The sequence below is a fragment of the Solanum pennellii genome, chromosome 1, assembly GCF_001406875.1.
Source record: "Solanum pennellii chromosome 1, SPENNV200".
Taxonomy (NCBI): Eukaryota; Viridiplantae; Streptophyta; class Magnoliopsida; order Solanales; family Solanaceae; genus Solanum; species Solanum pennellii.
This window is the reverse complement of record NC_028637.1, coordinates 98,299,003-98,315,468: the sequence shown is the minus strand read 5'-3', so window position 1 is coordinate 98,315,468 and position 16,466 is coordinate 98,299,003. Positions and strand designations below refer to the sequence as shown.

The 16,466-nt window shown below is 34.0% G+C and overlaps 2 protein-coding genes across 3 annotated transcripts; both read right to left on the bottom strand.

Annotated features, from left to right (window-relative positions):
• Positions 1–470: 470 nt before the first annotated feature.
• LOC107008330 (beta-glucosidase BoGH3B) lies at positions 471–6,539 on the bottom strand. Its single transcript, XM_015207316.2, has 10 exons — positions 6,317–6,539; positions 4,486–4,690; positions 3,887–3,977; positions 3,616–3,761; positions 2,979–3,222; positions 2,623–2,727; positions 2,325–2,507; positions 1,849–2,053; positions 1,038–1,524; positions 471–666 (listed from the first exon to the last, which is right to left on the bottom strand). The coding sequence occupies exons 1-10, from the start codon at positions 6,537–6,539 to the stop codon at positions 567–569; spliced, it is 1,989 nt and encodes a 662-aa protein (XP_015062802.1). The 3' UTR covers positions 471–566.
• Positions 6,540–8,675: 2,136 nt separating this feature from the next.
• Positions 8,676–14,539, bottom strand: LOC107008563 (vacuolar protein sorting-associated protein 9A). Of its 2 annotated transcripts, XM_015207655.2 has the most exons (6): positions 14,367–14,539; positions 13,391–13,538; positions 12,504–12,622; positions 12,242–12,293; positions 10,922–11,095; positions 8,676–9,701 (listed from the first exon to the last, which is right to left on the bottom strand). In XM_015207655.2, the coding sequence occupies exons 1-6, from the start codon at positions 14,474–14,476 to the stop codon at positions 8,847–8,849; spliced, it is 1,458 nt and encodes a 485-aa protein (XP_015063141.1). In that variant the 5' UTR covers positions 14,477–14,539; the 3' UTR covers positions 8,676–8,846. The 2 variants fall into 2 exon arrangements, with proteins under 2 accessions (XP_015063141.1, XP_015063142.1); XM_015207656.2 differs by lacking the exon at positions 12,504–12,622 and having other exon boundaries at positions 12,242–12,412.
• Between the last annotated feature and the right edge of the window lie 1,927 nt (positions 14,540–16,466).

Below are 16,466 nucleotides of genomic sequence, written 5' to 3'. Positions count from 1 at the left end.
ACAAGATTTTTATAGGTGATCATGCAAATAGATTAATATCAAAATTTACAAAGTATCACGACTCGTAAATTTATTTAATATTGGGGAGCATGGGAGGGTACTTCCCCCTTCCCCTTTGTATGTCTCCGGCCTATTTTTGTCGCTTGTTTATCTATGTGATAGTTATTAACGAACTCTTTCGTTAAAAGCGCCAAGACATACTAAATGGTAGTCTGCCTCTTGCATCCCGTTTGTAGTGTATGTGAGAAGACATTTGCTTCTTAAAACAAAAATCACTCTTGAAAAAAAAAATTATACTCTCTCCGTTTTATTTTATGTGACACTTTTTGAATTTCCAAGAGGACTCGAACTCAAAACCTTTTAGCTAAGAATGAAGGAGTACTTACCATTCCACACAGCTTGTTGGTCCAGACTCTCATCTATTTAGTCATAATGGACACATAATTCTGCATGTTCAAGAGTTAAAGACAGGAAGAAGTGTTTAAAGTCTTTCTACTACCAAAAAATAGAGTTACTACATAAATGTCAAGTCCTCCTACTCCTCCAGTTTCTAACAATTTGTTTTTTCAAGTTAATACAAAACATTGGATATATAAACCAATAATTACAGAAACCATGATACCAAGAACATATGGCCTTTCATCAGCAGCACCCGCCGATACAGACCTGTGCAACATGACACCAAATTAGAATTATCAACAAAGAGATTATTACAAACATTATATTGATCGATGACTATGTCAAAATAAACTTCAGCAGCACTAAAATAAATCGAATCAGTATCTAGTGATACAATGCTGGATCATGCTGATAATTTAGAAGCAGCAGATAGGAAACAACATTTGGTGTAGACATGATTACTTTCATGTGCAGTTAAACATTATGCCTGAGCAATATGAAAACAGTTTTAATGATATCAATGTGAAATAGGGAAGTAACTAGGGATGAAGGAAGCGAATATACATACTGAGTAAAATTATTGGAAGGCTAGAAATGTTATTTAACTTAAGTATCTGGACTGAATGATTGATATTTACCTTGCTATAGTTGACTTAGATGTTGTGAGTCCAAATCCAAAGGGAAACAATGGATCATAGTGAGGGTCACCAACGTTCATTGGAAGTTGATCAACAGTTCTGAACCATGTTCTTGGAAGTTTTCCAGTAAATCCGTAGTCCCCAAAGAGAAGATCAGTGATACCTTGTCCTTCAGTTCCAGGTAACCAGGCTGCTACAAGTGCATCAATTGAAGGTAGATATGGTTCAAGAACGAGTGGTCGACCAGATATGACTATGACAACACACTTCACAGATTGGCAAACATTGTTAATGACATCAGGTCCAGGATCTGCCACTGTGAGAGTAGGACTGTCTCCTGCACTCTCAGCATAAGGGTGCTCACCGACAACCACAATAGCATAGTCAAAGCCACTAGAAGTAGCATACTTGCTGTCAGGATTCTCAAAATAGATGACTTCTGTTCTTGGATCAACTGCAGACTTTATTGCACCGAGGATGGTAGTTCCTGAAAATGGCATTCACTCTGTTCAGTCAACTTTCAATGCTAGCCAACTGAAAATAGCAAATGGTTATCTATGCATTAAAACATTAGTTACTTAGCCTGCTGCAGTTTACTATATATTTGAGTTTATAACATTTTCAAAATGATTTGTATACGGTTCAAGTATATTTTATGAGAGAAATTTCTATACTCATTCTCCTTTTCCCCCTCATCTTGTTAGGGTTGCGGGTGGGGGGATTATTCAAGAAATAATGAGGTCAAGTGATTTTAACAATTTTTCTATTTAAAGTTAGTCATTACATGTAATAGAGGTCTTGTAAAACATACCACTTGTAGCATCATTACCACTAAACCCCTGCCAAGTAATAGTCCATCCGCCACACTGATAACCTAAGTTATCAGCATGGCTACCAGCAACCAAAATTCTAGACACTTTCTTAGGAAGAGGTAACAATGGGTTATTAGCAGTTTTCCCATTTTTCAGCAGCACAAGAGATTTCCGCACAGCTTCTCTTGCTAAGTTCCTGTGTTCCTGAATGGAAACCAGGGTTTATTATAACCACAAGAGCGGAGTTTCACAATTCAAACGGTTCAAAACTTATACATCTCAAACTACGGACACATAAGCCCTAAAATGGAAGTTAAGGGGAAAGGGTCTTGAGATCACCATATCTAGTACATATCCTTCAAGCAGGGGCAAGGATTAACCCAAAACAAACAACTAAACAATGGCCATATACAATGCATGCATTAACATTGTACCTGAGGCTTGAAGTGTGAAGTATCATGCTTTAGTGACCTACCTGGCTGCCAACCTCGTTGATCAGGCTGAAATCAGTGTAGGGGTTCTCAAAAAGTCCCATGGTAAATTTAACTGACAAAATCCTCTCCACTGCATCATCAATCCGATCCGTTGGGATAAAATTGTTCTTGACGAGGTAAGTCAGATCATCGATAAACTCGGTAAAATTATATGGGACCATAACCTGCAAATGACCAATTTGGCATTTCCTGATTTAGCTTGAACACCAAAACATTTCCCAAACACAGTGCATCTGAATTAGTTGAATGTTGACACTGGTGTACGGGAAAAAATCTTACCATGTCGACACCAGCTAGAATGCTAGTCTCAACTGAATAAGTGTAGTTGGCATGAGGTGGAGAGGTAAGTCTGTCAATACCCTGCCAATCTGAGATGACAAAACCCTGGTAGATTATCAACATCAATCAGTGAAACCACCCTCAAAATTATGAAATTAATGCTTCATGAGAAACAATAAGTGATAGAACAAGTTGGCATGATACAAACACATGAAATATCAAAAATATATTTTGGAGGATGTTAATTCCACATTGCAGTAATTCTCGTGTGCTTAATAACAAGCTGCCTTTAACCAAGCTTCCGAATTGACAACTGAAGTTTATCTAATCTTTCATATCATTTTTACGAACATTACCTTGAACCTGAGTGTACCCTTGAGAAAACCAGTAACTAGATCATGGTCAGCATGCATCTTTCTGCCATTCCAGCTAGAATAAGAAGCCATAACCGTAGCAACGCCTTTGATAATTGAATCGTCATAGGCGGGCATGTGGATACTCAGCAACTCATGCTTGTCAGTCACAGTGTTATTCTCATTAACACCCTTAGTTGTGCCCCCATCACCAACAAAGTGTTTTGCACAAGCAGCCACCTTTTTCCTGAAAATTGAGTGAGTTGAGAGGTTTATGCACAGGGAATCCTTTTACGAGCAAAATATAGAATTTAATTACACTAGATCCACCATTATCAAAATGTAAATATAAGATCTATAACTAATTCATAAAAGGCTCATGAAAAAAACTGATAATAACTACAAAACAGTGGCAAAAAAAAGGGAAAACAGCATAGCATAAAAGCATTTCATATTGGACTTCATTGTGCTCTAATGATAACAAGCAACTAAAGAGCAGTCAAGGTTCTCATTACTTAAACTTAGATTTGACAGTTCTTTGCACAACGATGAGGAAAACAACTGTAAATATTTGTTCTAACTTTTAAAGAACAGCATATTAAAAAAAATAAGCATGGAATTGCTTTCAAAATTTCCATACTTTCCAGCAATATAAGGTATCCCCTTCCTTGAACCATTAGGAATCTCGCCTTGTAACCCAATTATAATATCTGTCATTTCTTGAACAATCTTGGGATCTTCACTATAACTTTCATAACAGCGACCCCACCTAGGATCTCTGCAAACCTGCTCACAAAGGTTTAAACTTTAAAGTTTAAACAAAACTTGATTTACAATTTGAAGTGAAAAATGTCATTAATTGTGAGAAGATTAATTAGAAAGGCAATCATCAATCTGATTGTATCACCTACAGCGATGCAAGGAGCAAATACATAAGGAATCCCTGTAGCTCTGACTTCAAGAGCAGTAGCATCACCAATTCGTCGCATGAGTTCAGGGTCCCTGAAGAAAAGATATTCGGTAGAACATTCAGATAAGACCAACATCATTTTTTTAATTAGCAAGTGGATAAGGTCAAAATCATGTTACCTTGAACGGGGAAAAGAATTCTGAAAACGTAAAAATAATTATAGATAATATCAAAATGAAGTTTTCTGAACATACAATACATTCATATTTCTTAGACATAACTTACATATGACACAGTTATTGGGCTTAAGCTATGTAAATTGCAATATATCTTGAAACTGTCCTCATTTAGCAGAGCAGTATATTGATACTTGATAGACAACAAATCACTTATCACAATGTTATCTTTGCAAATGAAATTATTTAACTTATTAAGAAAAAAAATATGAAGCTTGATTTAGGTAACAAAAGGTTTCTTGGTAGTACACTAGATAACAAATTAAAAGTCCAATGAGAACACATGCTCTTTAAACCAGCAAATAACAAATGATATAAACCAGTGTGTTTTGTACTTGAAATTATCCATGTAAAATTTCCTTACCTGGCAGCTCCAAGCCCGATGTTATGTGGAAATATGGTGGCATTGAAAACATTGTTGTGTCCGTGAACAGCATCAATCCCATATATCATTGGAATCCCAAGGCGAGTTGACATAGAACCATTTTGGTAGTCATTCACCATATTAACCCAATCTGCGGCAGTAGCTTTTGGAAGTGGAGTACTTCCCCCACCACTTAATACACTCCCTGAATCAGAATAACCCAACATAAACTTCAATTTTCTGTTTGCCATGCCGACAAGATATTTTAAACAGAAGTGTAGGGCCTTTGATTTGGATTAAAACCTGCATCTAAATTTGCAAAACAAGTTGTACTAACAGTCCATCTCTTTTTTCGTTTATTGTTATTAATTTTCCTTAAAAGATAATCCTGAGTTCATGTTTCATTGTTAATCACTGCTTCATTACATGCCATTTCTTCGTTGAACTATCATATCAGAATTTGACAAAAAGAAAAGTAGAATATTGTAAGATGCACGTTCATTTTTACATGTGATTTGCACATAATAATCATTTCTCCAATCACTTGATTTGCGATTAATGATCATTTCTTCCAGTTTCCTGGTTTCACTTTTCAAAATGTCCTAATCAAGGAAAGCCAAGACTGATGTATAACAAAAAGATGTTATGAAATGCTTTCGAACTCCATAGACAGCCTTATCTCTTGGCGTACTCTGGAAAATTCAAACTTGGAAGTTAAGTGAAAAAGAAGCCTGCTTTAGCTCAATTTCTTTTCATCTCTTTTGAATACTCTTTCGACTTATTCCTGTATCCATTCAATTTTGCATGTCCTGATCTTGTAGCTTTGGTGTAACCATGAATACTCACAACTATTTTTTTTTCTGCAGTGTTCATAGCTATTAAACCGACATATTAAATCTACTACTATTTAATTCAATCTCCATGATAAGTGCTGGCAACAAATATTGATCAAGAGATGCATAAAAAACAGAAAACTAGAAATTATGTAAAGGGTACTACAAACATACCTCTATATATAACAATAATTCTCTATAACCAACATTTCACTATAACAACCATGTTTTTTGTGGACCGATCTTTCATGTTAATTGTTATGTTACATATATGTTCTCTGTAATAACATTTCACTTTAGCAGCTAAAAGATATTGGACCATACGATCCTGTTATAAAAAGGTTTGACTATACTATACATTGTGAATGTTCCTTATCAAGAAAATCCAGATGTGAAATCCCAATGTATTGTTTTTATAAACAAGGGCATCATATACTCTATTTCTCGTAACTATCTACTTCACTATGTCATTATTTAATCTACAAGGAAAGTAACACACAGCAACTAACAAAAAATGCACAAAAAAAAACAAAACAATTATTCAAATGATACAACTATATAGGTGTGAGATGTAACTGAAGTAGTACTCCAAGTTAAACGGGGCTTACTGCTCCCCAAACAATCTTCTTCAGACTAACATCATCAGATCTCGAAAAACAAATACTCCATTCTTTCAATTTGTTTGTCTTACTTTCTTTTTTTACCCCATGTACAAAAGAATGTCTTTTTTACCTTTTTGGCAACTCTTCATTTCCAACTTTACCAAAACATATTTTATACGACAAGATTAAAGTGCGCTTACATTTACTATACTTATTTTTAGTTTAAAACCACAAAACCTATCAATGTTACTTTCTTTCTTGAACTCCATATGACCGTATCAAGTCAAAACAACACAAACAAATTGAAACGGAGACAGTAAACAGTAAACACCAACAACACAAGAAAAATTACAAACATGGAAACCATAATACTGTATGCAGATTTTAAAAAGTTACCAATATAGTAGTCTTTCATTATTTGAATTGTGGCAACAGTCCTGTCAATCTGAATCATCTGTCCAATCTTTTCTTGAAGGGTCATTCTACCAATAAGATCTTTAACTCTAACCCCAACTGGTTGTTCTGGGTCCTTGTACTTGATGTACTCCTCACCCATTGCAATCTTGCTCCACCATAGCACCATAGTCACAAACCACCAAACCCAACTTTTCTTACCCATTTTCAAACTCCTCAACACTATAATAACATCAAGAAAATGTGATAATTTTTTTTTTCAAGATAGTACTTGAAATTTAAGTGAATACCCAGAAAAATGTAGGGTAAAGGGTGCAAGAAAATGCAGGATCTTGAAAGTTTTTAGTGAAAAAAATACAGCAACAGAGAGTGTGCTGTGTTTTGTGGAAAAGATGAGTCTAAAAGTAGAAGTGAGAGTTGAGATATTCTTTGAAAAAGTTATATAGAGTTAAACGGTTATATATACGCCAAGAATATATATTACTAACCACCCTCCAACCCCCCTTTTAAGCAAGTTAAAAATAGTTGTTCAAATATAATTTGAAAGATCAAGAAATTGTATTATATATACATATATTTTATGTTTATTTGTTTACTGTATTAAAAATAGTTGTTCAATAATATTTGTATAATTTAAAAAGATCAAAAAATTATATTATATATACATATATTTTATGTTTATTTTATTATATTATTGTTGGACAGAGAAAATATTGTTCTTATATTTACTTTTATTTGTTTAAAATAGATATAAATTTTAAAATTTGTATATTTACTTTTCTAAAATCGAATTTATATTTATATTCTCAAAAAAAAAAAGTTTTATACTTTAATTTGATTTGAATTCAAGTTATGATGCAATTAATTATGATGAGATTAGTTAATGATGGGATAAGTTATGATGAGATTTTTTTAGTTGAGTGTTTGGTTTGTTGTATTCAAAATAATAAATTTTAAAAATAATTTATTTGTTTACAAAATGTCCTTAAATGTAAAAAGTGATGTAACAAATTGATTGAAACAAATATTTTTGTCATTTACTTATTTTATTCCGGAATTATTATACCTCCCAATGGAAGGGATAACTTGTCCCAATACTAATTAATAATTCCAGAGTAAATTATTTCTAACTTGTCAAGCAAACAACAAATTAAGTAACACTATAATTTAATCTCAGGACTATTTGATATTATCCTTCACATAAAAAAAAAACCCTATTATGTGAGAATTATAAGTTGTAACTGTCTAATGAGTGTATAATAATGAATGTGTAACTGTATAGTTAGTGATTGAATAATGATTAAACTGTCATATTCATACATGATTTTACTTACTTAATTATGTGTTATATCTATAAATTATTTAATTCGTGATAATTTTAATAGACATAGAGCCCGTTTGGCTCAGCTTAAAAGCTGGTCAAACTGACTTAAAAGCTGATTTTTGACTTATTTAGCTGTTTGGCAATACTCAAAATAACTTATTTTAAGTTAAAAAAAACTTATTTTAAGCCAAAAGTTAAAAGCTGGGGTAGGGGTGCTTTTTTTTTTTAGCTTATAAGCTGTTTTAAGTTGACCACATTTTTACCTTTTTGCCCTTAATATTTTTATACAATCTCCAAATTACCCACATAACCCTAACATCTCTTTCTTCCATTTATCCCTTTTCACGTTTGGCATAACAACTTCAGCACTTTTATCCAAACACATAACTGCTTATTTTAAAAATAAGTTTCAGCACTTTCAAAAGTACTTTTTTAAAGCTGCTTTTATTAAGCCCATCCAAACGGGCCCATAGTGTGGGTTGGGGGTTGGGTGGGTTTGAACCTTTCTTTTATAGAGATTTGAGAATTTCGAGAAAGAAAGTTCATGTGGGGAACTCAACCTTTTGTACTGATTAGTTTACATCTTCTTTCTTAGAGCAAAAAAATATCAAGAAAAAAGTAGGTGTTACATATTTATTGATTCTAACTAATTTATATGTGCTGAATTAAACACTACTGTACTATAAGACTAACTTACTTTCATATAATAGACATTTAAGAATACACTAAAAATATTCAAAATTTAAATCGAAAATATCTAATATGAACGCTAAATAATATGTTTAAGTATTCAGGTGATCAATCAAAGAAGATTATAGTTTAAATATTTAAATAAAATTTACCAATAAGTTTAAAAATATTCCACATATTTTCCATGATATATCTCATATTCACTTTATTTCGGGAGTGTCTAAATGCATGATACCTTATTATTTATTAGCAATAGACTTCTAATATGCTGATTATTGTAAAACTATAAACAACTACTTCTTTAATCTTACCTTAGGTTCGTGTGACTATTTATAAAAAGTAAAATATAAAAAAAGTGGCAGCTTAGATTTACCCAGGTTATTCTACTGTCCAGAAGAATCAAGTGGATCCTCATTTTGCTGTTAAAAATACAGATACAACTTTAGACATCACATGATTGATTCTACATGAGTTTTCCACTGAATTTATCTGTAAAACTTAACTCCCTTCTTCACCCTTACTTGAAAGTTCTTCATTTTCCTTTAACTTTGATTCATCAGACTCAAGGGACTTTGGAAGTACTGAAGAATCCTCGACCCTGTCTTTCAGTGTCTCATCGATTGGCTCGTCTTTCTGTGTCTCATCAATTGGCTCTCCTGTTGAGGCAGCTTCAGATTCGGTGTTGAATTCAAACTCAGGGGGCAGAGTTTGTTCTTCATTGTTGGGCAATGGAGGAGATGGATTGTCAATGCCTGATCCTTTAGCAAGGCAAATATACTTGATAACTAGGCGCTTGTAATTGGTTAGCAGTTCTTCAATATCACCCACTGTTAGATCACCAGCCTGGGAATATAGGTAGGGGAAACTTTGGAACACTTGGCTGATGCTATCCTCCTTGATAAGCATACTAGCCCCTCTGTTTTCTAAGTCCGACAGTGACGGGATCTTTTCCATTGATGACTGACTTTTAGAATTCTGATCCTCGTTCTTAATGTTTGTTTCTGTTGATGCAACTGAGAAATTTGGCTGCGTAGCAGGGTGTGGAGGCCTATTTGACCTAAAACTTTGTTTGGCGTCAGAAGTGTCTGCACCAGGAACAGGTCCAGCATTCTGATCACTCTGGTCCAGTACATTGTTGTCGGCTGAAAGACCAGAAAGAAGTGCTCGAGCAGACTCCATATTTGTTTCAAACTCGGTCTCATCCATAGAAAGAGCTTGTGCATCAATATTCGAAATGAAAGATTCTGCAGATAGAATGTTTGTGAAGAAGTATGCCGCTTCAGAAACCAGGCGAGTTTGCCGCCTAAACCTTTGTATATACAGCAGATTTGAGTGCAGCTGAGGGGGGTTAGCCTGATCGTGATATAAGTAAAAGGTAATTTAGAAGTGAATGCGAGGACACAATAGAAGTTAAGCAGAAAAAGTTTCAATCATTCTTCAGTATTGAAGAGAACACAGAACTAAAACAAACAAACAAGCTTTTAGTCCTCCACTTGAAGAATTTCATCTATAAAAATGATTTTGGAAGGACGGTGCGTCAAGGACTTGGGAACATTCACACAAGGTTCATCAAATCATGGATTTTGTTGAGAATCCAACAGAGATTTAAAGTAAACTTTTTTTTTGTTTCTGCGGGACAATTATAAAGTTAAAATTCATATAATTATCCCAAATCAGAAATCATATGCAAGATATTGGGGGATGAGAAGTACAAGAAATTTGGGGGATGAAGTGGGTGATGAGACGATGATAGGAAAGCGAAAGGTGCAATAATGGACTCTTTGGCCACTAATCTGGATGCCTCCCTTTCGGATGCATTCAGTGTTCATGATCTCCAACATAAAGAAATAAGAATGTTTCTTCTGTTCAGTCCTTAGAAGAGAATTAAAATTTCCCTTGTTAGTCATCTTGGGCAAAAAGATCCAAGACAATTCAGTCGTATCAGCAATCCCTTCCCTTAATCATGTAGCAAAGTTAGACTACTATCCAGGCAAACATTGTTCAGTGTTATTAGACCTCTAATTCTGCAATCAACTTCCCTACAGGTAAATCAAGACAATAGACTAGCCCATAGAAGTCAGCAAATGAGCGTAGAGTTAAGGAATCAAATATCAGAAGATATGCAGTTGGGAAATCCCCAGTCTGATAATTGTGATAGAAAGGCAGTAAATTCGTCCGAAAATGAAAAGAACTCGAGGGAATATAATAGGTAGATTCTGATAATATTCCTAAGCAAAAACATTGAGCATGTGCTGCATTGAAGTCTTAAACAGTTCCAAGTAGGACAGAAGAGAATACTCCTCCAGGATGTCCCTCGTTACAGGGAAAACATTATAATTTATAACCACTTGTGTTGTTTCACACAAAAGCAGAAAAAATTGCTGCAATATACTCACGTGTTTTGTAGATCATTGGTGTGGACAGGCAGACTATACTTTGAAATTTATTTCATGGTTCACTTAAGTTCATCTACACGAGTTATGTGGGAGCATACCAAACACCACAATTCAGAACCTAAACGATTCATCAGTTGTGAAGACTAATACATCAGAATCAGTGTAGAGCTGGCTTACCTTTATGGTGACATATATGAGAACGGGAAGAAAATCATCGGCTCCTGGAGGGTTATCCTTTGCTGAAACAGAAGTCAGGATATTATTGATAACCTTGCAACAATTAAGAATACACACAAGTTTGTCTCTTGGTGCCCTGTACATATTTATCTTTTGTAGCTCCTTCTGTGCAAGCTGTAAAAAGTGTAGCATGTAATGAAATAGTTAGACATCTCATTGAAGAATGCCATTCACAAAAGATCTATGCTTATTTATGGCAGGGTAAAAGAGCTATACTTATTGTAATCAAGATCACAACTCAAATGGACAGCCTAAAGAAGACGTTCTATAAAGGAAGAAGTGTGTGCCCCGGTACTATGAAAATATTCTCTGGATTATGCATACTGCAAGCCTTGATATGTTACTGTAATCTGACGGTCGTACCCATTAAAAACCCAGATTACAAACTTCTGCAGCAAATCTCTGAAAATCTGGGTCCACATTTAACCAACAAGTTACCATGTTAAATAAAAAATATGAAAGTAACACAATTTTTTTTTATGAAAACCAATACTAGAGGTAATTGCCAGAGTAAACAGTGTCCATCTTGTCAAGGTGTAACATATGCACAAAGACGAGAAGGTCAGCTCTTGGTTATTTTTGTGAAAATACTCTTTCTTTACCAGTTGTTAGTAAAAAAAATAGCTCTGCAAAAAGCTATTTTATTTGAAAACTACACCTGTTCCAGAAATGTGTATCTTTTCCAAAGTTCCAAAGACTGGTTGCGAGAAAAATGTTTCTTCCAACAGCAACCCATAAACCCACTAAGATACACACACACATTCACATATACTATTGTGTGTGTGTCAGTATGTGTATAATGAGTGAACACCCACGCGCACACACACACACACACACAATGCATATAAATATAAACTAACATCATGGTTAATGATAGAAGTCGAGGAATGATCAAGTACGCCTCACAAAAGATGAAATGGGTGGCTTTAGTTAAAAACCACAACCACATTCAATTAGAAAACCGTTTGCCCACAACATTTTGTTCGGAAAAATTATGTAAATGTACCAACTTCGGAACCATCAAACTGTCAAAAGACACGTGCATTTTGCTCTGAAATATAAAAACTGGTAATTTTATACCCATGCATCGTCATCCTATGAGTGACATGCCCAAATCCCAATAACAGTAATCAAGTGAGAAATCATATCCCTTCCTCCAGTAGTAAAAAAGAAGTAGCAGTTAAGAACAAAAATCCCAGCTCTTGCAACAGAATCAATGAATGATTCACCAGAAATTTACTTTTTACAGAGTTCACTTACCAACCATGACGATTCATTTTGAAATGTTGGCTTGATATCCAAATTCTCAGGCCTAACAAATTGTTGAATCAAAGCAATTTTCTCATGAAGCTGTTCATCAACTTTCACATCTTCAGGAAGTGAAGCAAATGTTCGTGTAAACAGCTTTGTCATGACATACTTCTCAAGTCCCTGTTGTTTGAAAAAATATGAACATGATCAAACAAAGTACAAACAGCACAGCAACAACTAAACTTATAATCATTTGNCCAAATTCTCAGGCCTAACAAATTGTTGAATCAAAGCAATTTTCTCATGAAGCTGTTCATCAACGTTCACATCTTCAGGAAGTGAAGCAAATGTTCGTGTAAACAGCTTTGTCATGACATACTTCTCAAGTCCCTGTTGTTTGAAAAAATATGAACATGATCAAACAAAGTACAAACAGCACAGCAACAACTAAACTTATAATCATTTTACATTCTGACATGCAGCCTACAGCCATCCACAAGCATCGAGTATAGAAAATGTGATATCCATGAATAACACAATATGTTGATTCCACATGTTGGAGTAAAATTGTACAAACATCAACCTGAGTCTTTTACAGAAAAGGTATGACATATGTAAGCATGTTGAGAAAAAAGGAAAAATGATACAGTCGGACTAGGTACTTCTAGGCACAGTACCAATAGCAACTCTAATTAAGAAACACAGTAGATTCAAGAATCCAACGTTTTTTGTTCCTTCAATGTTGAGATATCGGTTAATCTGTTTTTCTGAAGGATATCAGTGGAACTTCCTTCCGTTACTCATACTTTTAAGGTTAGATACTTGTTAATATCATGGAGCAGCCCGAATCTTCAGTGTACTAAAAAAGCAGCATGCAGATGTCATAAGTTTGAAACTTGGATGTGCATAGGCCTATTCCTCTGTCATGTTACACTTAAATTTCAGGCTTCTTGTCGGCGACAGTGTTCGAACTTGTGATGTGCACCCTAGGCTACACATCTCAAGTTGTGTCCTTAATATTGAACCAAAACCCTAGGGGCTTGTGGGGTAATGGGGTTAAATGGAAGGCTGGTAGGTTGTTGAGATTTGATATACAAATGAAAAAACAGACTGATAACATTCATGCTAAAGCCTTATTCAGCATATAGGCATACTCACTTCACCAGCACTCTCCAACTCCTCCTCAGAACATCCAGCCCAAAGTGAATGAGCTCTAAATGCTGTTTCCATATTTCCAAGGAATTCCTGCACGGCTGCACTATCCCTCTCTGCGTCTGGAGCATTGTTCAAAAATGATACAATAAAACTGCAAAAGATTCGTATTAGTAATATTATTTCTCTCAAATGATACCTACCTACAACTCTTCAGGGTCCTAGTTGACTAAAATGGCAAGCCTTGCTGTTATGTTAATTTGAACTAATCAACTATGCAAATATTCAATATGCAGCAGTATATTATAGGATTTTAGATCAGTTAGTAGAAGAAACACAAAGCCCATAAATTAATCATCTACGTGCTTTATTATTATGAAAAGCATGAGAAGAAATTATGCTAAGATGACACGCTGATTATAAGTTTCATATTACTAAGAACCATTTTTTATACACAACATCCATTAACTTCACTTTGCATAGAGAACTCCCTCCATAAAATCATTGAGGTACTTGTTTGGGACTGAGGAGTAGTTGTTGTACTACGCCAAAACCCAAGCAGGTTTGAAGAGATTTAAAGAGAAGAAAACAAGAGGTTCAGCTGAAGCATTCTTCAGTAATGATTATGGACTACTCAACTGAGGAAATGAGTATACGTCCCTTTATCACCACCATCATATACATTTTTTTCTCATTGCAATCTTCCAATATCTAGTTTAAGCAAACGTCAACGATAAGATACTACCAAACTACATATGAACAAAAATAAGTAAAAGAGCCTAATTAAGTACTCTGGTTTTCTCAGTTAATAGGCCTAAGTTGACTTGGGCAATCAAAATCATATAAATCCAATTATCCAACTAAACCTTAGCCATTTATCTTTTACCATAAATAGGTGTATTCTTTGATCTATCTGAACTTTCCTAAGTTGTTTCCGCACTCACAAATTACGAATAGGCTTTTATAAGATGAAGATTGATACCTTTTGATGGATTTGACGAACTCGGCAGCGCTTGGATCACGCATTCGCTGAAGGAAATCATGCCACGTCAATGGTGCAGTGGACGATCCTAAGACGTCGCTGTTCTCCATTTTCAGATCGACGGCCGGCGACTCTCTCTCTCTCTACGAATTTCTGAAACTGTACTGAAGAAGAAAGAAGAAAAAGAAGAAGACAGAATAAATGGGCCCCCGAAATTAAGTGGAAGTTGGGCTTGCAATTCGTTTGAAGGACTTTGGGCTTATGAGAATAGATTGGGCCTGTTTACGGGCCATAACACCTGAATTTATGAGAAAAATTGTGGCAAATAGTCACTTGTCAGATCGCTAATTAAGTTTTTAACCACGCAAAATTATTCAGTATTTAGCCGCTCGTCAATGTAGAAAATATTATCTAAACTATATATCAAAAAAAAGATAATGCGCAAGTACCCCTTCAAATCTATGTTTGAAATTTCAGACACACTTATATTATTCTAAGGCCTATTATTACTGCACTTATTTTATTAATAATTTTTTTTTTTTTTTGCCTACATGACACTATTTTGTGGGTCAACACTGGTTGACTTTTTTTCAAGCTAATGTCACGTAAGTCGAAAAGAATAGAAAAATACTTATAAAATAAGTTCAGGAAATAATAGGACTTTAGTATAATATAAGTGTGTATCTGAAATTTCGGATATAGGTTAAAAGGAATACTTGTATATTTTCTCTAAAAAATATATAAATTAGTGTATTGTGTCGAAGGATGAAACTTTTACAAGTGAAACTCCACAAACTATATTGAAACCCCAAAAGATGTTGGATTTCGAAACTCTTATAGGTAAACTCCAAGCACAGTGTATTAGAGCTTCAACCCAATCATTTCGAATAGATTTATACCACAATTTTTATAGCGACCCTTGTTCAATTACCAGATAGAATAAATTGCTCTCTTCTAAGTTGAGTGGAATATATTTTTGGTATAATTACCCATACACTAAAAAAGAAGGGAACCTGAGAATTTTGAAGCAATAAAATTGGAATAGTTTAATGTCTAAGAAACACAAAGCAATTTTCGAAACCTAACGCCTATAAAATGGAATGTATAGTATCAAAAGTCTTATAACCATTTCCAAGATAAATAAATAAAACAATGATTTGCACTTGTATTTGTTCATAAAAATTATGGCAACGGGACCAAGAGGCGGTGGAGTTGGACCCAATCGAGCTTCGCCGCCTGTTTATGAAGATTTTAGGCCTGTTTCTGAGTGGCACCAAGAGGCAGGAGCTGAAATATTACTTATTTTTCTTCCTGGTGGGTTTCTTCATTTATATTCTTATTTTAACAGAACAAATACTTATTCTAGAAATTTTTTTAAAAATACCATAACTTTGATTCCTATTTACCAATCATAGCTTCGTTAAGTAAGAAACATAGCAATAGTTTACTTAAAAATACTAGCAATTTGATTTGTTCCGTATCAGTGTATATTGAGGTGATAAATGGCTGGTTTGGATTAAATATGGGCAAATTGAAAAATGGATAATCATTCAATCCGTCCATATCTGATAAAGGTAAAAATGAATTGGGTAATAAATGGACTGGGTACTAATCCAGTACCAATTTTGTCCATATTCTATTCATATTTTTCATGAATAAATACTTCTTTCGTCCGGTATTATTTGTCATGTAATGATTTTCGAAAGTCAATTTAACTAATTTTTAAAGTTAAATTAGATCATGTTAATTCAATTTTTTTTTTAAAAAAAATAATAATATTCTAAAACTATATGAAAAGTACTATAAATTGCAATTTTTTTGCGTATTAATATGATGAAAAAATATATCTTAAAATGTTAGTCAAACTATTTATTGTGTGACCCTACAAATAAAAACCATGACAAACAATACCGGATGAGGAAATAATATTTTACTTAAGAATTCAATATGGAGAAGATATTTTAGTCTTTTTTTAGATGAAAATGTTAAACATGCTTCATTATTTTTATTGTATCATAAAAAAAAAATCCAATAATTTTTCAATATAAAATAAATTTATGTAATAACAAGATGAAAATATTTTTAATTTCAAAGTAAATG

Coding starts and splice junctions, on each gene's coding strand:
- LOC107008563 (XM_015207655.2), bottom strand. CDS start 14,476: ATGGAGAACAGCGACGTCTTAGGATCGTCCACTGCACCATTGACGTGG. Junction 12,294..12,503: donor TTGATTCAACAATTTGTTAG/GCCTGAGAATTT, acceptor ACAATTTGTTAG/GCCTGAGAATTTGGATATCA. Junction 11,096..12,241: donor AAAATGAATCGTCATGGTTG/GTAAGTGAACTC, acceptor CACTTTTTACAG/CTTGCACAGAAGGAGCTACA.
- LOC107008330 (XM_015207316.2), bottom strand. CDS start 6,539: ATGGGTAAGAAAAGTTGGGTTTGGTGGTTTGTGACTATGGTGCTATGG. Junction 3,978..4,485: donor ATCGGGCTTGGAGCTGCCAG/GTAAGGAAATTT, acceptor TCTTTTCTTCAG/GGACCCTGAACTCATGCGAC. Junction 667..1,037: donor TCTAAGTCAACTATAGCAAG/GTAAATATCAAT, acceptor CATGTTGCACAG/GTCTGTATCGGCGGGTGCTG.